General features: G+C 46.6%; 1 protein-coding gene across 6 annotated transcripts in view; it reads right to left on the bottom strand.

Annotated features, from left to right (window-relative positions):
• The window catches only part of CUX1 (cut like homeobox 1), a gene marked incomplete at both ends in the record, with an annotated part of 256,649 nt that extends 248,929 nt beyond the window's left edge, over positions 1-7,720 (bottom strand). For 5 of the 6 annotated variants that reach the window (XM_080356937.1, XM_080356939.1, XM_080356936.1 and 2 more), the window contains one exon: positions 7,606-7,720. In XM_080356937.1, coding sequence (XP_080213063.1) covers positions 7,606-7,668 — 63 coding nt within the window. The remainder of the gene's footprint in view (positions 1-7,605) is intronic. The other variant, XM_080356938.1, reaches the window with a different exon arrangement.
• Between the last annotated feature and the right edge of the window lie 12,553 nt (positions 7,721-20,273).

The following is a 20,273-nucleotide window of genomic DNA, read 5'->3' on the forward strand; positions in this document are numbered from 1 at the left end:
ATGCATCTGCAGCACTACCTTTTAGCTTTGCAGTTTAGTTTTCATAGGAATAAGCCATGCAGAACATATGACCTTTTTGCATCTAAGATATATCTAGTTTGAGCCTTCGTTAAAAAAACAAAAAGTGCTATTAAATTGAACTTCTTTCTTAAAATCACAACAAGAATGCTTCTACTATTCATAATAACTTAAAATACCATTCAAGTGGTTAGAAAGCTATGTAAGCCTAACAGAAAAATAAGCCCTATTTGTCACAGGGCAACATAAAAAATGTGTCAGCGTAACGCGGTGTCACAGCATCGCCCTGGTATCTCACGTGCAAATCTCCCCAGGATGCTTCCACAAGATCGGCTTGGTGGTAAACCCCAGGCTATCCTTTTATACGACCAGCCAGTGCAGGTGAGCTGGGTTTGATTGCAACCCTGCAGCCAGGGATTTGCTGGGAGACCCTCCATAGTCCCCAGCTGCACCGGCGAATATTTATATAAATTCTAAAATAAGCTCTCTTCCCAATTGCACCGCAATAAGAGTTCCATTTCCAAGTCCTGGGCTTAAGCTCACTCCTTAACTCCTTCCTTTCTTCTCCACTTCCCTCTATCCCATCCAGTCCTTTAAACTGCATCATTTCCTCCCCTCCACGTGTTTTTATTTTTACTTCCCTGCTGCACTTCTGTTCTCGGCTGGTCACGTGTGAGCCGCAGAAATGCCAGCACTGCTCAGCAAGGAACGATCTCTGCAGCATCAGCATGGGGCCGGTCTCACCTGCACACCCCACGGCTCTCCTGACCAGCAGCTGAACACGGTGGAATTAGGGGTCTGCCTCCACTCCAAAACTACTTCAGCCATTTACCAATAATTTGGCCTAAAATGTCATATCCTCCACAGAAACCTTGCACCGGCACTTCCAGATGCTGTTATATCCAGGCTCACTTATTCTGTAAGGTACATTTCCACACAGCAAAGACGGGAACAAGAGGATCTGCTCAGCTCTGATGTGTGAGCCCCCCTGAAAAAGCCTGAGACAGCCATGGCCTACACACCCTTACATGCCTTAAGAAGCTCACAGCCAGAAACACAAAGATAGGGGGGAATTCAAAGCATATAAACACAGCAGCTAAAACAATTTTGTGCATCTGCTTTGGAGCTTTTCAAAGAATGGGCAATCTTTACCTCCGTGTTCCCAGAGCAGATCGCTGTGGGTTCCTGAGCCCGACCAGGGCCTCTCCCCACACCCCGTGGAACAACGGCACAACTCAGCCCTCACAGAAACTTCCTTATCACCCCAACTGCCGGCAAAGGCATTAAATTACTGCAAGGCGAGGGAGCGAGCGGACTGCCAGCGAGGCAAAGAGCTGCGAGACAACATCGGCCTCAAAGGCTCCAGCTTCAAACCTCCCTCTGCTGCAACATCCGGGCAGAGCCGCTGGGCCACCTCGCAGCTTTAGCCCCTTCGTACCAAGAAATAATGCTTATTCACGCCAAATTCTTAACTCTGCTAAGAGACAGAAGTGACCAAAGTAAGAGCTGCTGTATCCTGCTGTAGCCAGAGCACGGTCAGGGAACACGGTGGATCTAGTGTGAATTCTCCCCTGGCTCCTCTTTCCCAGAAATCAAGTGCTGTTGGACAACAGGGCAGACTGCTGGCACATCCAACGAGCGCACACTTTGTGTTTAAACTCCTATAAAAACTTACCGCTGCTAACATTCAGTTATCTCTCTGGATTTCCACGCTCTCCGCAACCCAAGCAATGTAATATACTCTATTTTCTTCAATATAGCTAATAATAAAAGCAGAAATTACTAACTTATTTGCCTTGTCAAATCAGAGACAACAAGAATAAGCTGAGAACATGTTATGTCACAAAATGAGTAAGACTTACCTTATCTTTATGAATTTAAGGACATTAATTATTCTGATTGTCAGCTCTAAGTTTCTCTCAACCTCCTTAGTAAATTCAACACCACACCTACAGTTCCATGTGTGAGCAATCGTGTACAAACCTCGACACCCCAGACTCCTTGTCTTCTGCTAACTACCCCGTTTCAGCTTTCTCCCTCCTGGTTTCACACCTTCCTCCCTCATGCAATGCTGGAACATTATCACTGTATTCTCAATCCAGAAGACAACGTCTTTTCAACACCTTGCCCATAAAGTATATGGGAAACAAGATAGCACAAAGATAAGCAAAGAAGAACATGTAAAGAACACGTGCGAGAGAAACCTGAATATACACGATGGGAACTTATTACCCAGCCTACATGTAAATGGACCACAAGTCAATGAACACCAACTCCTTGGCATCTTAAAAAATACTAAGCATCCATCCATGTTATCTGTTCTCTATCCAATAAATAAACTGCCTTTATTTTCAGCCACAGGGTGATCAAACTGAAACTCTGGACTATGCATTTTTCTCTACATGCACTTTCTGCATTACAAATCAGCTTGCAAATAAAAGAATAATTGTTCATTGGAATTTCAGACTGTATCTAATTTCTCCCATAGTAAATGTTTCACCCAGTACTTATTTGGTATTGTTATACACAGCCAAGTGGTGCAATCTTTTTTCAAAAAAAATCCCAACCTTTACCATATTCCAAATCCCCAGTGCTGCATTTCTCAATACATTATCCAACTAACCACAAACTTGGCATAAGAGCAGAGTGATCGAAACACACGCTAATTCTGCCACGTTTCCAATGGGCATTAATTCATTTGGGGAACGGCAAAGAGGGCTAGGAAAGCTTTCAGAAAGTTCTTCCCAAGGAACAGGACTTAAGGAATAGGATTCAAGGAATTCTGTCAAAGCCAAATTCTCAAGCCAAAATTACACCAAGGGCCCTTCTTCTTCTATGTCATGTGTGTTACATGTCCAGGGACACTATCCTGACCACCACAAAAAGCCGAAGCCTTCCTGCGGCAGGGAAGCACCAACAGCTATCAGAGCATCCCGGCAGCACTGCTTGGCTTTTAGAATAATCCCTCTATTCCATCTTCTTGAAAATCTACCAAAGCTGCTTTCACTACACACCTCTGATCAAGTGGAAATGGGCAGAAACATACTTACGGTAGCTAGAGACTCTTTTCTTGAGCCACATTTAACTACCTTTATAAGTAGGAAAGCACTGTCTGCTTTTAGGATAGAAACTACAAGTTCTACAGTGCCCTGCACGGATAAACAAAATTAAACACTCGGATGCAATCGCTAATTCCACTTCTGATGAAGCATGTTAACTCCTTCACTTAAAGCAAATCAGCCTGTGCTCTGGTGCAATCAGATCCAACCAAGAGATGCCAAGAACTCCACCTGTTTCTAATTAAATAATAGAAGTGCTTCAGTATTTAAGAGCTACTCATTACTACTTAGTTTTTCCAGATTTTGCTACAAATTTTATAATGTTGTAAGATCAGTGGTTTATGTTAAACAATTAGTCACAGCATGCATAGAACTAATACCCCATCCTTATTTTAATCATATATGATGCAATATCAGGATGAGATTTTAAAAAACAGAAACACACAAGCAGGACTTGGCTTTAGACTTCCATTCCCCAGCTCGCTAGAAACAAGTTATGCCATTCTGCTCAAAAGCAATAAGAAACTGTACTTTCCACCAGCACAGGTGCCTGTCCTAAAAAGCTATGATGACATTTTGAGACTTGTGTTTATGGTCAAAATACTTCAACATATAGTTTGTCTGGTTTTCAAATGGTATCAACTTCTTCCATTCATCCTGTAGATTCAACTTAGATTCGAGATCCAAGCCAGGCTTACTCACGCAACACGGCTGGCCACAGAGATACAGCAGGACCAACTGTCTCCTCTGATATAGATGTACACACACATAGAAATATTAAGCAAAACCTTAAAGAGGACGGCATGCCGTACCCACGGGAACACAACGCTCCTTTTCCTGTTCTCCAGGACAGGGTTGTTTTTATGGTGAAGGTGATGCTGACATCAAGAACTACAAACACAAAACAGGACCCCTCAACAGCAGGTAACCTTCACGCTGCTGTACGTCAGCCTGATTCGGATCACAAAACCGCTTCTAAACAGGAGATGCAGTTTTAACTCGAGGGCAACAGCATTTCTCCAGTGATTTAGTTTGCATTTATTGCCACAGTAGTCACCATTTGCAAGGATCTGTGTCCTCTACACACTGCAATTCCCTTGCCATCAGTTATCAAACGTGAGTCCATGTTCAACCACACGGCAAACCGATGCAGAAACGCCGCGCTAATTCCACCATTTCTTTAGGAAATAAAACTAACCTTTACTAGAGCAAAGGGTTAAGCGTTCGGCTGTGTGATGCCTTTCAGGTACAGTCTCAAGTCAAGAGCCACGTTTGATACCTGTAGGAAACTGCCATTTTTGCATCTCGTATTCCATTTGTGAACAGACCCTTTTGTTCTTTAATCCAAGCTCTGAATTATTTAATCCTGCCTCCAACCCTTGAAATCTCTCCTCCTATAAACAAGAGGTTACTTAGTGAAAGGAAATAAATAATTAAAAGAAGCAGACCCTAAAGAGTTCCTGGATCTGTTTTTAATTAATATTGACACAATCTTGAGAAAGCTGCTGCTCAATATGACAAGGCGGGTCGAAGCCCATCAACAGTTAAACATCTTCTTGTCGCAGCAGAGGAAGTTGCGAGCGGACGGGGCGCACGTCGCTGCCGCCGCGACACGGGACCGCGCGGCCCCAGCGCCTCGCGACTTTCTCATGCAGGAAAACAAGGGGTTCAAAGTCATTGAGGCGCAGAGCTGCGAGTGCTGGAGTTTACGGGGCGCAGGTGGAGCTGCGCTAAGCATAAACCCTTCAGGTTTTAGTCCTGGAGTAACGGAAGCGCAGACGAAAGCGTTTTGATTTTCTGTAATACGTTAGTACAGATGAATGGCAGGGGAGGGAGGAAGCCATGGACAGATCTCTAAGACTGAACTTCATACTCAGTAACCATAGTTTTTATAGCGTATTGCTTCATCTGCAAGTGGGAGTAAATATTACACTACCTCTTCACGCAGATGGGTGGATTAAAAAAAAAAAATACAAAGCTAATTTGAAACAAATTAACTATTCTGCATATGGATGCAGGTAGTCTCTACCTCTCCGGTCACTCCAGGACTCTGCATAGACCGCGTACAACATTAATAAACTTTGCACCGCAGAGAGATCGCTGGGCGAACCTGTCAAGAGGTGAACAGCCTCGGTCTGCAACGCGTCCTAACGACCACAAGTCCTCAAAACCAGGTAATGAATATTGTGCAAACAACTTTAAGCTAGCGCTACCGGAGTGCTTCAAAGGACAACCTACAAGCTGTTCAAGTCAGACTGTCGCACTTAGTCTGCAAAAACGAGATTAAGGTTTGCACAGTGATACTCCACAACAGGTTTTACAGTATGCACAGAAATTAAATTATTATAAAAGTGAGTTATTTTTTTACTAAAAACAGAACAGAACAATCTATCAAAATGCCATTTGGCTGCGTTCATTACATTTTAGAATTTAATTTACATGATAGATACTTTAGCGTAATATGTTTTAATCAATAAGCATTTCTGAAGGCTTTATTTTTATAGGAAATATTTAGACTTCTTCACTGTCAAATGTAACGCCACATCAGTGAAGTTAGGAGAGTTTATTTTCCTACACTAAGCAAGTACAACCACACATACACAGAGGCAAAAGCAAAACTCCACAATTAAAGATGACAGACCTTGTTTAACTACATCTTAATTTAATCCATTTTATTTTATACAATTCTACATCTGGATCTCATTTTCTGTATTCCTGTAGGTATTCTGGGTCACTATTAAGAATCCTTTCAAGTTACCAAAGTTCAGCCAAGTCTACCTTAATCCAAAGCCTCTAAAAGGAACAATAAAAAACGGGGGCGGGGGGGCCGAAGAAAGAAAAGCCTAAACCAAAACGCTACTTTACCCCACCTCCTAATGCACCTGAAAGTCAGAAGGGACCAGCCTCCTACTACAGATCCTACGCAGCACTTCCCGTTTCGGGGGTTGCTGGGGTGTTTTTTTCGGCATCGCTCCCGCCAGCTCAGCCCCTCCAAGCCCCGCCGAGGGGAGGGCGGCGGGTCCCGCCGGCTCCGGGTCCCGCTCCCCCCGGCCCCCCTCACCTCCGGCGGGGCTGCGGCTCTGCCCAGCATCAACGCACCATGTTCCGGCTGCCGCGGGGCTCCGGCACCGCAGAGCCCTCCTCGGAGGGGACCAGGGTGGGCAGCCGGCGGCTTTGGAGCCAATTTATTTAAACGGGAGGCAGCGGAGGGTTCGGAGAGGCAGGGCAGCGCTTTCCTGCACCAATCAACTGGGAGAAACACGCATGTTGCAATCCCATTCAGCGGCGGGAGCAGCACCAATTCAGCGTTTGACAACCTCTCTTCTCCCCCCCCCCCCCCCCAACCCGCCTTGGCCTTATCTATACCCCAGCAATTACATTAAACAGTGGATCTGCAATTTCCTCAGGGCACGCACCCAAAGGGTGAAGGGAAGCTGGTTTGCGAGGACTTTCCCTCGGAGGAAACAAGACTTGTAGGCTGTTATGAGCCAGCACAGTAAAGCATCAATATTCCCCTCATCTGTCAGATCCTGGACAGCAGGAGAGGCTGGAGAGCCGGTGAATTATGTAAGCGTGCCCTCCCGCCGCCGGGCGGGACTCCCCCGCGCCCCGCCGGCCCCGCACCAGCCCCCGCGGCAGCCACCCCGGCCGGCGCTGCCCCCGCACCCCCCCGCACACACGTTCCCCCCCGGGCCGGGCGAGGCCGGGCGCTCGCCCCCTTCCCGCCCCGCGGGACCCCGCCGCCGCTCCATCCCTCGCCGACGGCGGCTCCCCCTCCGCCCCCCGGCGCGGTGCCAGCGCGGCCGCGGCGCTCGCAGGGCGGCGAGAGCGCGTCGGGCCGGAGCCCCCCTGCCCGGCGGCGGCGGAGAGGCGGGGGGCCGGCACCCCGCGGCGAGGCGAGGCGGCGGCGGCCGGGCAGCGGCGGGGAAGCGTCCGCCTGGCCGGCACCACAGCGCCCCCAGCCCCCGCCGCTCCGCGCCTGCACGCCGAGCCCGGCCGGCTCCCTGCGCCCCCACACAAAGTCCCAGCACTCGGTAAACTTTCCCCGGCTCCCGGGGAGAAAAAGCGGCGGGGAAGCGGCGGCAGGAAAGGGGAAGGCAACGGGGGAGGGAGGCGGGCGGGCGGCGGAGAGGAGCGGCCGCCGGGCAGCCCCGCCGCCGCCCTGGCCGCCCCGCACGGCCCCGGCCGGCGGGGGGGAACGGGAAGCGGGGAAGAGAGCAGCCCGGGACGGAGCGGGCGAAGCGGCGACGGCCCCGGCAGCGCCGGCTCCGGCGCCATCTTGGGCTGATCGATGAATTGAACAAAGAGGATCAATTTCCGATGGGGCCGGTGATCAATGGCGGGGGAGGGCGGGCGGAGGGAGCGGAGCGCCGCGGCCGGGCGGAGCGGGGGGTTCCCTTTAGGCGGCGCGGGCCGGCAGCGGGAGGAGGAGGGGGAGGCCGGGCCCGAGGGAAGGCGGAGAAGGGAAGGAGCGGGGGGGGGGTCCGGCGGCGCGGCCCGGCCGGTGCGGCGAGCGGGAGAGCCTGACCTGCAGCTGCTGTAAATCAAAGCGCTTCCAATATTGAAACATCGATCCCACATTGGCCGCCATCTTGAGACATATTGAGACAGAGTGAGCGGCTGATAGAGAGAGAGGGGCTGGAGTTCAGGAGCCGGGAGGGAGGGGGAGGGAGGGAGGGAGGGAGCCGGGAGGGGGGAGGAGGGGCGGGGGGGCAAGGGGGAGGGAGGCGGGCAGGGAGCGCCCAAATCCCGGCCTGGAGCCCGCGCCCGCCCGGAACACGGACTCAGCCCGTGCGCTCGCGGGGGGGGGCGGGGAGGGGGCGCTGCGCCCGCGCGCTCACAGGGCGGGCGCGCCCCCCGCCACCCCCCAATATACACACACAGACATACACAATCCCCCCGCATACACACACACAACCCGCCCACGTACACACACACATACACCCCGGGGGCGACACGGCGGGCGCGGGGACATGGAGGGGGCAGCGGGGCGGTGCGGGGCACGGCGTTGCGGGAGGGGGGGGGCTATGCGGGGGGCGGCGGGAGGGGGAGAGAGGCTCTGCGGGGCAATGCGGGGTGCACCCCGCATTGCCCCGCAGAGCCTCTCCCCCCCTCCCGCCGCCCCCCGCATTGCCCCCCCCGCTGCACCCCGCATTGCCCCCTCCCCCCACTGCACCCCGCATTGCCTCCCCCCCCGCACAGCCAGCGGGTGCGGGGGTTAATGGCAGAGAAAGCGTCGTGCGCGGCAAATGGTTCCCCGACACGCAGGGGAGGTTGATGCCCTGTCGGGGAGCCTGCGGTCTAAAATTAGATAAGTGGAGAGAGTTTAGGGGAAACAACAATGAAAAAAAAAAGTCCATTCGAGGCAGCCTGATTCACTGTGTCCGGGGCGGTACGAATTCGGCTTTAAAAGGGATTTATTTAAATGTAGACGGGCACTTACTCATCGGGCTGGTGCCGCTGACCGCTGCCTTGGAGGGGACAACTCGGGTGAGGGCTGGAAAATCAGATCCCAGCCCCGTGCAGGATATCCATAGAAACGGAGATTAAAAGGATGAAATAACTTATTTTGTTCTAAACAATAATGTTACTATAAATATGAACATTTTCCTTGCTCTCTTCCTGAAAAGCACAGAACCTTTTACCAGGCTCATCTCTTAACAAAACAAACCAGCGTACACAAACAGTCTGCAAATGTGTTCCCCCCACCAAGAAACCATTAGAAACCATTCTTCGTTTCCTTACTGGGAAATGGGCAAAAACACAGTCTGTACCTGTCCCCTTCTAAACCAATAAGCTGCACAGTATTTTTCCACATACAGCTACTTTCACTGTTTTGCACTTCATCTGTAAAAGGAAAATATATCTTCCTCTGGGTAAGTGAGCGATTGTAGATTTTTTCTCAAATTGTATTTGATCATCAAGTGAATTTAGTGCTCACTCAAGTCAGTGGGCTGACTACTTGAAAATGGCTCTATCTTTTGAGAGGTTACAGCAGAGACAGCGGCAGAGCAATTGCTACAGATTATTTCCCAATCCGCTGCCGTCCTCGTTTGGAGGAGCACCATTATTTCAGCCTCCATTTCCACTTTTTGCTGAGGCTGCTGCTTACAAAGATACTAATTGCGATGGCGGGTTTTATGTTAATGGATTCCACGTAATGATCAGCTCGACAACTATAGACCTTCAAATTGTTAGTTGACTGTACTGGGAATACAACTAATGGCATTTGGTGATGAGAATGTCGGGCCTCCGTCTGGTGAACGAGGCCGAGGTTGGAACCCGAGCGCCGTGGCACACGCGGCTGCACCCAGAGGTGCCTTTTGAGGAGGAAACCCCTTTTCCTCCAGAAGTGCTACGTTTCGAGGGAGGGCGGCTCCTTGCTGGGACGGCGGCTGCATGTCCGTGGCTGGGATGACGTTTGGGAGGTGTGGGGTGCCCGGCCAGGATCCCCCCTGCTCCAGCCAGAGGGTGTCGGGTGCTGCTGAGCGCCAGCCGGCTGCAGGGATGGAGCCTCCAAATTCTGACTAACAACGTAACCGGTTTGGTAGCTCTAAAATAGGATTTTAATCCTGGGAAGCATCATTTCACATTCCAGTGATCTAATCAAAATCCTTTCCTCTAATCTCTCCATGGTCCCCCCTTTCTAGATGAAAGAGGCTGGAGTTCCTGTCTTCACCCTTTCTCTGCTGCCTCCCTGTTCTACCAGTCTGTTCTGTGTCCAGGCAACTGCAAAGAGACATTTCAAAGACTCCTGCCGTGCCATGTAGATGTTTTCTCTTGTTAGTTTGGACTGCAGGTGTGTAAGCCCCAAGGATGAAGTACCACGGTGCTGTTTTAGGTTCCAGGCATACAGTCATAGTACAATAAATCACATAGTAATGCTCCACTTTGAACGCGCACGCAAAGAAAAAGGAAAAGAAAAAAGCATCTGACCTGAATCATTTTCTGGAAACACATCTGGTTAAAATCCAAAGTTTTAAATTGAGTAATATTTTAAAATACATTTGGTAGGTATTAAATTACTGTGTTATATCTGGTAATATTTATGATACTAATGTGTTAAGCAGAGGTTTATATCTGTCAAGAAATATGAATGATTGTCATATGGGGTAACAAATGTATCCTGATATAAATAATATTTTATGATATTTTTAACATTCTCGTAGTCTTTTTTTGCGGGAGTTACATCTTGTCACGTTATTGCCAATTTGAAATAAAAGCTCTGTGGCTAGATACCAAAGCTTTTAGCTAGATAATTTTGAATGAGAATAAACAGTACGGCTGATTTTAGGAAGTACTGAGAAACCTTAACTCTGCCAGAAGACAAATGCTGAGCACCTTTAATTCCTGTTGTCTTCCGTACAGGATCAAGTCCCTTATTTGCCGTTTTGCATGGCAACCAGCCCAAGGAAATCTTGCTTGACAGCTCTGTTTTCTCAAAGTGCTGCATTTCTCCAGGCTGGATTCTGCAAAGATCCTGCAGGGTACAGAGCTGCTCGGAGCAGGCGATAATTTGCTTTGTGTTCCTGCTGGAACGTACCTATGTAAGATGGAAGAAAGACCTTGGAAAATTCGGTGCACGCTGGCAAGAAGACGGTTAGAACAAAGTTTCCTTGAATTATTATGTTTTGAGGAAATCGGGCTTGTCTGTTTGTTTGAGGAAGGTTTTCTTAAGGTTAGATTTGATCTGTGTAAATGCTAACTTCTTTCAACATGCACTGGTAGAGTACTGAAAAAGTGAGTATGGTGTATTTGAAGTTTAAATCTAAAATGATGGCAGTAACTAATAGGAGTTCAGTGATGCTTGCTACGTCCAAAACACTTGTAAGTAGGTTGTACAGATTTCTTTTACATTTTCTCCCAGGTATAGTCATACAGGCACTATTTTAGGAATCAGGCAAATACCTGATTAAAATTTGTTTACTATTAATTTTACTAGGTCATAAAACATCACTAATACAGATATTAAATAACATATTTGCACATTGGGCCATCAGTGGCAATTGATCTTGTTATGCTTCACATCTCATCATCCAGAATACTGAAGAAAGTGGACCTTTATTCCAAGGGTAACTTTGAGTCTCTTCTTCATTGATTCCTGTTTTTCTTCTACTTTTTCACATAAAGTGACTCCCAAATATCCTGTAAAAGTTCCTCTAGAGCCTCCCCTGGCCGCTCCTTGTCCAGCCTGTCCCCTCCTCACTTTCAAGGCTCTCATCTTTGCATTTTCTTCAACTGCTTCTTGTCGCTGGCTGCCTGGCTCCACGTGCCTGTACCTGCTGGAACGGAGCGTCTCATTCCCAAATCCCATCCCTCTCCACTGCCAAAGTGTCCTTGTGTTCACTCTCAAACTGGATTTGGGAGCAAAGTAAGTTGTGCTCCATCTACCCTTGTTATATCGTGCCATTGCATAGGCAGACTCCATAGAGATGGCAAAGAATAGAGACTGCCAAACAGACTGATAATTTATGTTCATGGGAGATTTATCCCAAATTAAGATCAAAACTCATATATGTCTTCCAAATCACAGATTACTTTTTTTTTCCAATTATTGTCAGTGACTCCAGTTCTGCTTGATTTATATCTCTTGTAGTAGCCAGAGGTTTTGCAGCATATAAATTGCCAGAGGATTTGGCCAGTGATGTGGACACAATGATGTGTACAAGCTCAGGAAACCCCCTGAGCAGAAAATGGTTGGAAGCTGGGAGAATAAGGAGTATCCCATGTGCATGGGTGTCCACTCGTGGTCACTGGCAGAGACAGGAGGCTCGGCTGGATGGACCCTTGTTTCTGAACAACGTGGCGATTCCCACATTCTTTGGTAATCTGTGACAGTTTTAGCACAAGTCATGCAGACAGTGGCATATGTGACCTAAGCGTGCAATCCCGTGACTACTGCACAGCCACAGATACGTGCTGGTAGGTGCAAGCAATTCTCATAGAGGGCAGGGAAAACAGCCACAATTAAAAGCAAAGTAAATTTGGGTGGTGTGGTTACTTGCTGTTTAGCTCTGAAGACATTTAGAAGTATCCAGCGTAACCCACAACAGATCTTCTTTGAGGATTTGTGGATTAAGCCATACCAACAAAAACATGTGATGACATTGTAGTGGTATTCTCTGCCATGTACAGCAGGAGTTATTGAAGACCCCAAAAGAACGAATGTATTACTGTGCCTAATGAATCGAGTCAGTCTTCCCAGATTGAATATGTTTGCAACATTTCTGTCAAATAGCTGCCTTTCTTACGGTATATTCTATCCAGATGCATGGTTGTGTTTTGGCCAATGTAAGTAATAACAATACCCATAGGCAATCAGGAGAAGAAAAGGACCTAGCAGCTTATTCCCTCCCTTTAGCTGGCAGTGAATACCAGTTTCACACCAAATTTATTTAAGCATATCGCTCGTACCAGTTTCAATTTGTAAGCGCCGTCCTTGCCTTATTGTCCTTTGTCCCGTGCCAGGATGGTACCAGAGGCAGCGTTTGCTGGGCACGTTGAGCCCTTTCTTGGCACGTTGAGCCCTTTCTTGGCTGGGCAGGGCTCACGCTTCCTCTTCTCTCCCACTTGGGCTGTTCTGTTGATTTGCACATTTATCTTCTCTGTCCTTTAAAGGGGTTAAGGAGACAAGTTAGTAAATTATGTTCCCAGGCAAAATTCCCACCTTTTTTCTCACTTGGAACCTTTCACTTGTTTTTTACCTCTTACTGGTTTCTGTTAGGGTTTTGGGTTTGGGTGCTGGGGTTTTTTTTGCACATCCTTTTTTGCGGTATTTAACTCTTGCTGTTCCTATCATGAATTTCCTCACCCGCTTCATGCAGCCACTTCCTCACTACACGTTCTTGCTCTTGCCAACTTGGTTGGTGACCCGTTTTGCCCATGCTTTCCCCCCAGCTCTGTCCCAGCCAGGCTTTTCTCCCAGGTCCAATATTTCACATATTACTTTACCAAGCTGAAACCAGCATTATTAGTTTAAATCCCTTTTTGTTTTTGGAACCTCAACTGGGATATTCTATTCTGCTTTCTTTGTGCCGCTCCCCCCGTGGCAGGAGAGCTGGTTTGGTGACCGTAGCTGGGGATGGGATCTGCCTTCAGATGTCACACGACTTTTCGTGACATGAAGCAATTCACCAAGTCTTCCCTCAGTTTCTCCATTCTGTACAGTACTCGTGGTCACCGGGAGATAAACATCTCATGGTGAGTGTCTGGCACTGGCACCTCGTGGGTTGCAGAACTGCAGGAAGGAGACGGAGGGAAATACAGAAATAAAGCAGCGGAGCGGCTGCTCCCTCACCCACCAGTTTCCCTTTCATTCACTTCCAGATAAAGCCTGTAAAGCAGGTGAGCGCAAAGCTGACGCTGGCTTGGAAAAGAGCAAAGCAGTGTTTCTTTCACTTTCCAATCACAAACACTTCAACATCCCTTTGCTCCTTTCCTCCAGCTGGGCTTTTCAGTCCCCTTGTCCTGGCCTGTTACCCCCTGGCACTTTGCGGGGTGTCCCTTTCGGGTGTCCCCCGCGGTGCCGGCTGTCCCAGGGTGGCTCAGCCCCGCGTCAGCTCCGGCTCACGGGTGCCAAGGGGAGAGGCGTCCGCCCTGGGCCCTGTCGGAACACGCTGGGCCGGGAGAGGAGCGGCAGCCGGGACGGAGAGACAGGTGTGTGCGGAGATGGGGAGATACCCAGACACAGCGACTCGCCGCCTCCTGCCAATCCAACCTCCGCACGGGGCTCCGGCGCTGGCAGGAGCGGCCAGGGACCGGGGCTTATTGTCCTATGTGATGTTTTGGATGTTTGAGGTGGTTTTTCTCCCAATAACAAGTGTGAGGTTTTGTTTTGGGAAGCACATCTTTTCTTAGAAACACAACTGCGACTGGCTGAGCACAACTGTGATTTACTGCAAACACAACTGTGTTTGGGGTTGTTGCATTTGGATGCTGGGGTAGGAGAAACAGTAATTCTGGATTAATGCAGAAAGGGAGAAAATAGACACCCTTCGAGGACGCCGTAAGTTCACTGCAGCTGCCATACACTGGCGAAACTGATGCTGCGTCCCACAGGAAACACCTTAGTGTGGAGAATCTCCTTTCTAAAGAGAGCACATTCGTGCCTATCGTGACATACACGAGTGAACCAAAGTGATTTGGGTAACATATCAATCCAGTATTTCTTTAGTAACATGTATGAAATAAACTGATTGTTTTTCCCCTTGGCATTGCATCATTTCCTATTTGGTGTCTGGGTGGTGATGGATTACCAAATAGGGTAACTCAATATTACCTTCTCCTTTGGAATAAAGAGATCCGGTCTTATTCTGGCCATGATTCTGCACATTTATATGCTGGCCCTTGATTGCATCTGCTTGGCATTATCCCGGATTGGGGCTTTAACCTGATATGAATCCAAACAATTTATAAGGGAATTGGTGGGATCACTCTGAATTTCCAGGGGTGTAGGCTCGTGCAGACCATAGCCTATTAATCTTGTTGTGTTCTTGCTGTAAATAGCAAGCTGGATGTGGCCCAACAAGAGTAAAACAAATTGAAAACATTCATAAAGAGAAGTAAATGGGTTTAAGATGCAAGAATAATGTATCGGTGGGTTGTCTCCAAGTATCCATTTTTTAAAAGTACCAAAGCACGTACAAAACTGGATTTTAGCATGTTCTTAAATGCCCCGCTGCGTGGGGCTGAGCCAGGGCCGTCCGCGTAAGACCCGCTTTCATGGAAGAATTATCTATAAAAAACAATTAAAACTGCGAGAAGGAGGAAAGTGTTCAAGGGCAGCCAACCTGGAGGAAACAAATATAATATAGTTATGTGAAGTGTTTCTAAGTGCAGTTTATGAACACATATGAAAGAGTAATTTTTCACTTTTCACACTGCAACTGTCACACAGAAAAGAAACAATTGCCTGTTTGTCTTTTTCAAGGATTTTTAGAGAACACATTGCAGTTCGGATATTTGGTTTGACCTGCTTTTTCTTTTTTAATAGCTTATTGTTTTGTTGATTACTTCAGATTAGCTTTTTTGTGTGCTCTCCTTCATTTGTGGTTTATAAAGAAACCCGGTTTATCTGAAAGCAGGAATTTAGTTTAAATTTTGTTTAAAATTTCAGACTTTCACACACATGGGTTACCCAATTTGAGCGATAAATCTCACTTTTTATTCGTCTTACATCATCAGAATAAACGCGAAATGACACAGAATGCCCGGAATTGCAATAATGCAGTGTAACAGAACTGACTATCAAGCTTCATATATAGATAAGATTAATGCATAAATCTAATTTGATATTTTACATTACTGGGCTAATATTTTACAGATGTAATGCCAAGTTGTTAAGTAAATGAAAATCACCGAGAGTCCAATTCTGAAAGGATTACTCAGGCAAAAATCCCTGAAGTCAAAGGGAGTATTGCCTGAACGAAGTCTGCAAAATTAGAACTAGAGCCATATTCCCAAAACAGACAAGCAGGTTTATCTTAGAGATCTGCCCATGAGTTGAGTTCTTGTAACAATGAAAGATATATAGGGAAAACGAACAAGCAGGTAACCTGAAATATAAGGAGAGACTGATAAGATCGCAGCAACCCTGAGCAAGCACTTGTGTGGCTGGTGATGTCAACAGGAGCCCGAGCTGGTTTAATAAACTTGTTCATAGTTGTCCTGTGCTGTGTTTCATAGACTGCAATACATAGACCACGTGAGAGTTGAACACGGAGAGGATTCATATTAAATTTGCACATAAAACACCTCCATGAAATATGTGAAATGCTTTTCTTTTTTATATGATTCCAATAAAACATCGATCATAAAACCCTGCCCTCCTGCTCCTTTATATTCAGTTTCAGCTGTTGCTTTGTGTTTAAAGTTTGGATTCATGACACCCGGCAGAAATAATTGTGGGGCAGTTTTAATTGGTGAAGAAAGACCATTACTCTGCTTGCTCGCTCCGGGGATATAAATCAGGAGAAACCCCACCAGAACTGGTGAAATGTTTCATTTGAGTAAGAGGCTGTTGGGCCAAATTGTATAAACAGTTGCAGCTCCAATAAAATATGTAGGATTGGGTCTGTTTAGAGCTGCCCAGGATCCGGCCCACTGACTTGGATGGGGCTAAGCCAGGGGTGATTTCTGCCCTTTATCATGAGTTTGTTCGGGCTTTGTGAATTATAAATTCCCTGGCTCTTGCTGCCAAACTCAGCTCCGTTCTTCACAGTTTCATCCCCTGAGTGTGAACTGGTACTGGTGGAAATCCAAGGGTAAAAAGCGGTGAGTACAAAGCACAAATGTGTAGCCTGCATCTGAGAGGAACAGCTTGACCACAGAGGAAGTTATTTGCACAAAAAGTATTCAAACAGATACGCACGGTTTACATGTGTTTAGTAAATCTTGTCTGAAAACTAGAACCAGCTGTATAGTATATGGAGGCCCTGGTCCCCAGCTCCATCTGAGCAGCGTTTCATACATTTGGATGATAGGTTTCCAGTCACTTTTTCCATCTTTTAATCAAAAATATGAGGAGTGGCGTTTGCATTCGAGTTGGCAGGGGCTGTCAGCATCCTCAGGTGGCTGTTCCCAGCTCTTGCTTTCCTGCTCACCATGAGTTCCCATCACAAGCCCTCTCCTCCTCCCTCCATCGGCAGCCGACGAGCAGAGCGATGCCGTAAAGGCCTCGTGGTAGCTCAGGATGGGAAAGGACATTTCCACGCCAGGCTTGTCCTTCCATGCCAGCGTTAGGACAACAAGCAGAGACCAACTGAACTCTGAAAGTGCATTTATCCCGTAGCATTCGCGCTGTGTCACGACAGCAAAATTGGCTGAGCCACTCTTAGTTCTCTCCGAACCAAGAGGAGAACCAGGCCTGAAAGCTGAATTTGCATGCAAGATTAAGAAAGTTGTAGATGCAAGCTCCTTCTTTGTGTGTGTGCGTGTGTCTAACTATGCAACAAATTTTGTAGCTGAAATTTACATACTTCTTGATTCATGAAATTATGAGCAGCTGCTATTTTGCTACATTCTTAAATTGAAAAGGCAGCGAAGAAAAGAACAGACACATTAGGCAAACTCCATCTGCCCCTCATGTCTATCACTTCCCTCCACTCTCTCCTTTGCCAAACAGGATCCAATGGCATAATCAGATGTCTTGGTTTGCCTGGGAGAGTCCCCAAATGTATATAGCTGTCATCTAAGAGGAGATTTGGGGTTTTAAGACAACTTCTTAACATGGTTGCTTGTTCCCCCCTGAAACACGTTTTCAGAGGAAACCACAGAACACAGAAGATCTTCAGGAGGAGAATAACCCTCAAAATGGCTCAGGGGCTTTGGGAGGATCCTGGAAGTCTTCAGCCATCTATTCTTAGGGGTCTTTGGATCACTAAGATTTCAAAAGCTTTCCTGTTTTTATTTTCTTGCTTCTATCTTATAGTCTAACTACAGAAGTGGAAAGAATTGGGGTAAAATATAAGACTAAGGACAGATGGGTTTTCCTTCTAGCTTTTAAAGTGAACCTCTAAACAAATCCAATCTACAGGTAGTTCCATGCTTGGAGAAAAGGCTTATTCGAGCTTTTTGGAGAAGAGAACCTCTATTTCTGGCATAGTTGAAAACAGCCTGGCCCTTCCTTTGTACTAAATGCCACTATACAAATAGTTACACTGGCTTTCATCATGGTGTAAGTGTTTTAATTTCCCATTTTTGAATTAGAAGATGGAAGCTCAGGATTTTAGACCTATTTAACACCTGGTTAAACACTTACCAAACTGGTAACAGCTGAGTGCATCACTGTTAAGTGGAGTTTTTTTCCCTTTTGTTGCCCCACTTTAGAAACAGTCATTGTCATTCAGTCTCATTAACATAAAGAGGTTCCCTAGGAGATGTCCCATTAAAGTGGCCATCCCTATTAAGCATGTCCCAATTAAGTAGTGTTTATTGTATGGCAGGTTCCAGACCTCATAGCAGAATAATTTTCGGTTCCTAGAGGGGAAAAAAAATAAGTCAAAGAAATTACATATTTTAAAAAGCCTTAAATTGATACAAACTGATAAGAGCCCAAAAATGAAAAATGAGGGCTGACACTTCATCCTTTTGTTTACCCTGTAATGCTGCTTTTCTGGTTTTGAGTTAAGAATGTAGCCTACACCCTAACTATGAATTTCTTGGCTTTGATTTGATTGTGTCATAACTTAATGTTTTATGACTTACAATCACATTAGTCATAGGAGTCACTCAAGTTTAGAGATGATGGAAAAGACGTAAGGGATAGACAAATCCATACTCAGAAAAACTAATAGTCTTGTGATTGAACCGGTGGGCTGGGCCCCAGGAGACCCAAGTTCAGTGTCCAGGCCTGTGCCAAATGTTTCTGCCTCGCTTAGAGCAAAACACCGGGACTCTATTCAGAATGTTATTTAGATACAGACATTACAATATATGTTTGTATGCTTCTGTGCATACATAGTCATTTTTTCTCTTTTATCAATCAAGGTGGATTTAAGTTGAGGGCTCATTCAAGATGCTGATAGACAAGCTCTGGAAAATCTTCCTACGTTGGCTGAAGATGATACAACTCTCAGTTTTCTCTTGCCAAAGGCTGCCCCTTATCCCTCACATAATAGTGTCGGCCAGTTCCGCATAAAATCTTGGTCTTTGGCACAAACCTGCCTTCAAAGAGCTGATTTTGTCTCAAGGCAGTGGAGATGCAGGCAGGTATGTCCTGGCCATGCTGCTGTGATAAACCCCAGTGCGGAGACACAGCAGAGGAGCAGGAGCAACCTCATACCCAACAGCTGCTGGGGGTTCAGCCCATTTGCACATCAGCCAGGGCACTTGCACCTCCATGTTTACCCAGCACAACCTTGTATATTTAGCTTGTTTTACCCCAGATTAGACAATCTGTCCTTCCTGTGAAGGAGAAACTTGTACTTGGGTGGTTATTACATATAGGAATAATAATCACGTTCCAGGATAGCAAACTTCAATCTCTTTATGGCAGGACCCTCTCCATTCTGTGGGGCAGGGACGGGGCTGAGGCCTCCAGAAGTTTCCTCAGCACAGGTAACAATGGAAACACAACAGATTCAAACCTTCTCAGTATACATAATGCTGCTTCACACACAGGGACACCCTTCTCTCCATCACTCTTTTTGGTGTTTCTGGGAAACAGACAGTTTGAGTTGTCCCAACTTATTTTCTTTATTTCCATGAAGAGCAATGTATGTGTGTTAAATACTTTTTGTTAGTTTAAATAATAAAGGGGTTTTTTTAAAAAAAGTAATTGTCCCTGGAGGACAGTTTTATATGAAAAGCTGGGATTTGTACAATGCTGCACAAGCAGTTCATGCATTTAAGATACGGCCCATGATCTGAAGAAGCTGAAGATTCCTCACTTTTCAAGAGGTATAGTACTTCAAAATGATTCTTTGTGAGTAGGTGGTAAACTTTCTTCTAGGTCACCAAGTAACAACTGGGTGCTTTGAAAACATCTCCCAGGTAATCTGTGGTTGAGCGATGCAGATATTCCACTGTGGTCAAATCAGAAAGAAAGACTTCTATCCTTAAGGCAGTAAAGTAATTACACCTGGTATCCTCATATCTCCCAGTAAATAGACGTAGAACAATGTGGCTTTGTAGTGCCCATTAATAGTATTAGTAGTTGGCAGCAAGAGCCTCTGAGAGTCTTTATGCAGTTTACTGAAATGCTACATGAGTACGTGCAAGAGAAATGGTTGATATTCAGAGTATTCAAGGATTCATCTCAATGAAAAGACCTGTCTTGGGCTAAACCTTATAAGTTTGTATGGCTGGGATGAGCACCTCAGCAGAAGAAGCTTGCTTTGGTTTCTTCTGGTCTTTTGAAGGTAGAGATTATGCTTACAACCATACTGGTCTGCACGTCTGTAGAGAGCATGAACCCCAAGTCCCAGCTCCAAAGAGCTGCCACCCCTCAAATCTGGATCCGGATTTGAGCTTGATGTTTCAGATCTCCAGTTAATCTGTTCTTTGTTCAATAGCATCACTGTAACAGCACTTACTTAAGCTCCACGGAGATGTTGTGTCAGCATTTCTGATGTGAAACCATTTGTCTCGGGTTTAGAATTTGTCCAGGACTTCCAAAGCACGTGCCCCCAGTAGCACATGCAGACTCAAACTGGTCCCAGTGCAGAAAGCAGAGCACAGCAATGTACCTGCGTGGAG

The sequence above is a fragment of the Nesoenas mayeri genome (assembly GCF_963082525.1).
Source record: "Nesoenas mayeri genome assembly, chromosome: 20".
NCBI lineage: Eukaryota > Metazoa > Chordata > Aves > Columbiformes > Columbidae > Nesoenas > Nesoenas mayeri.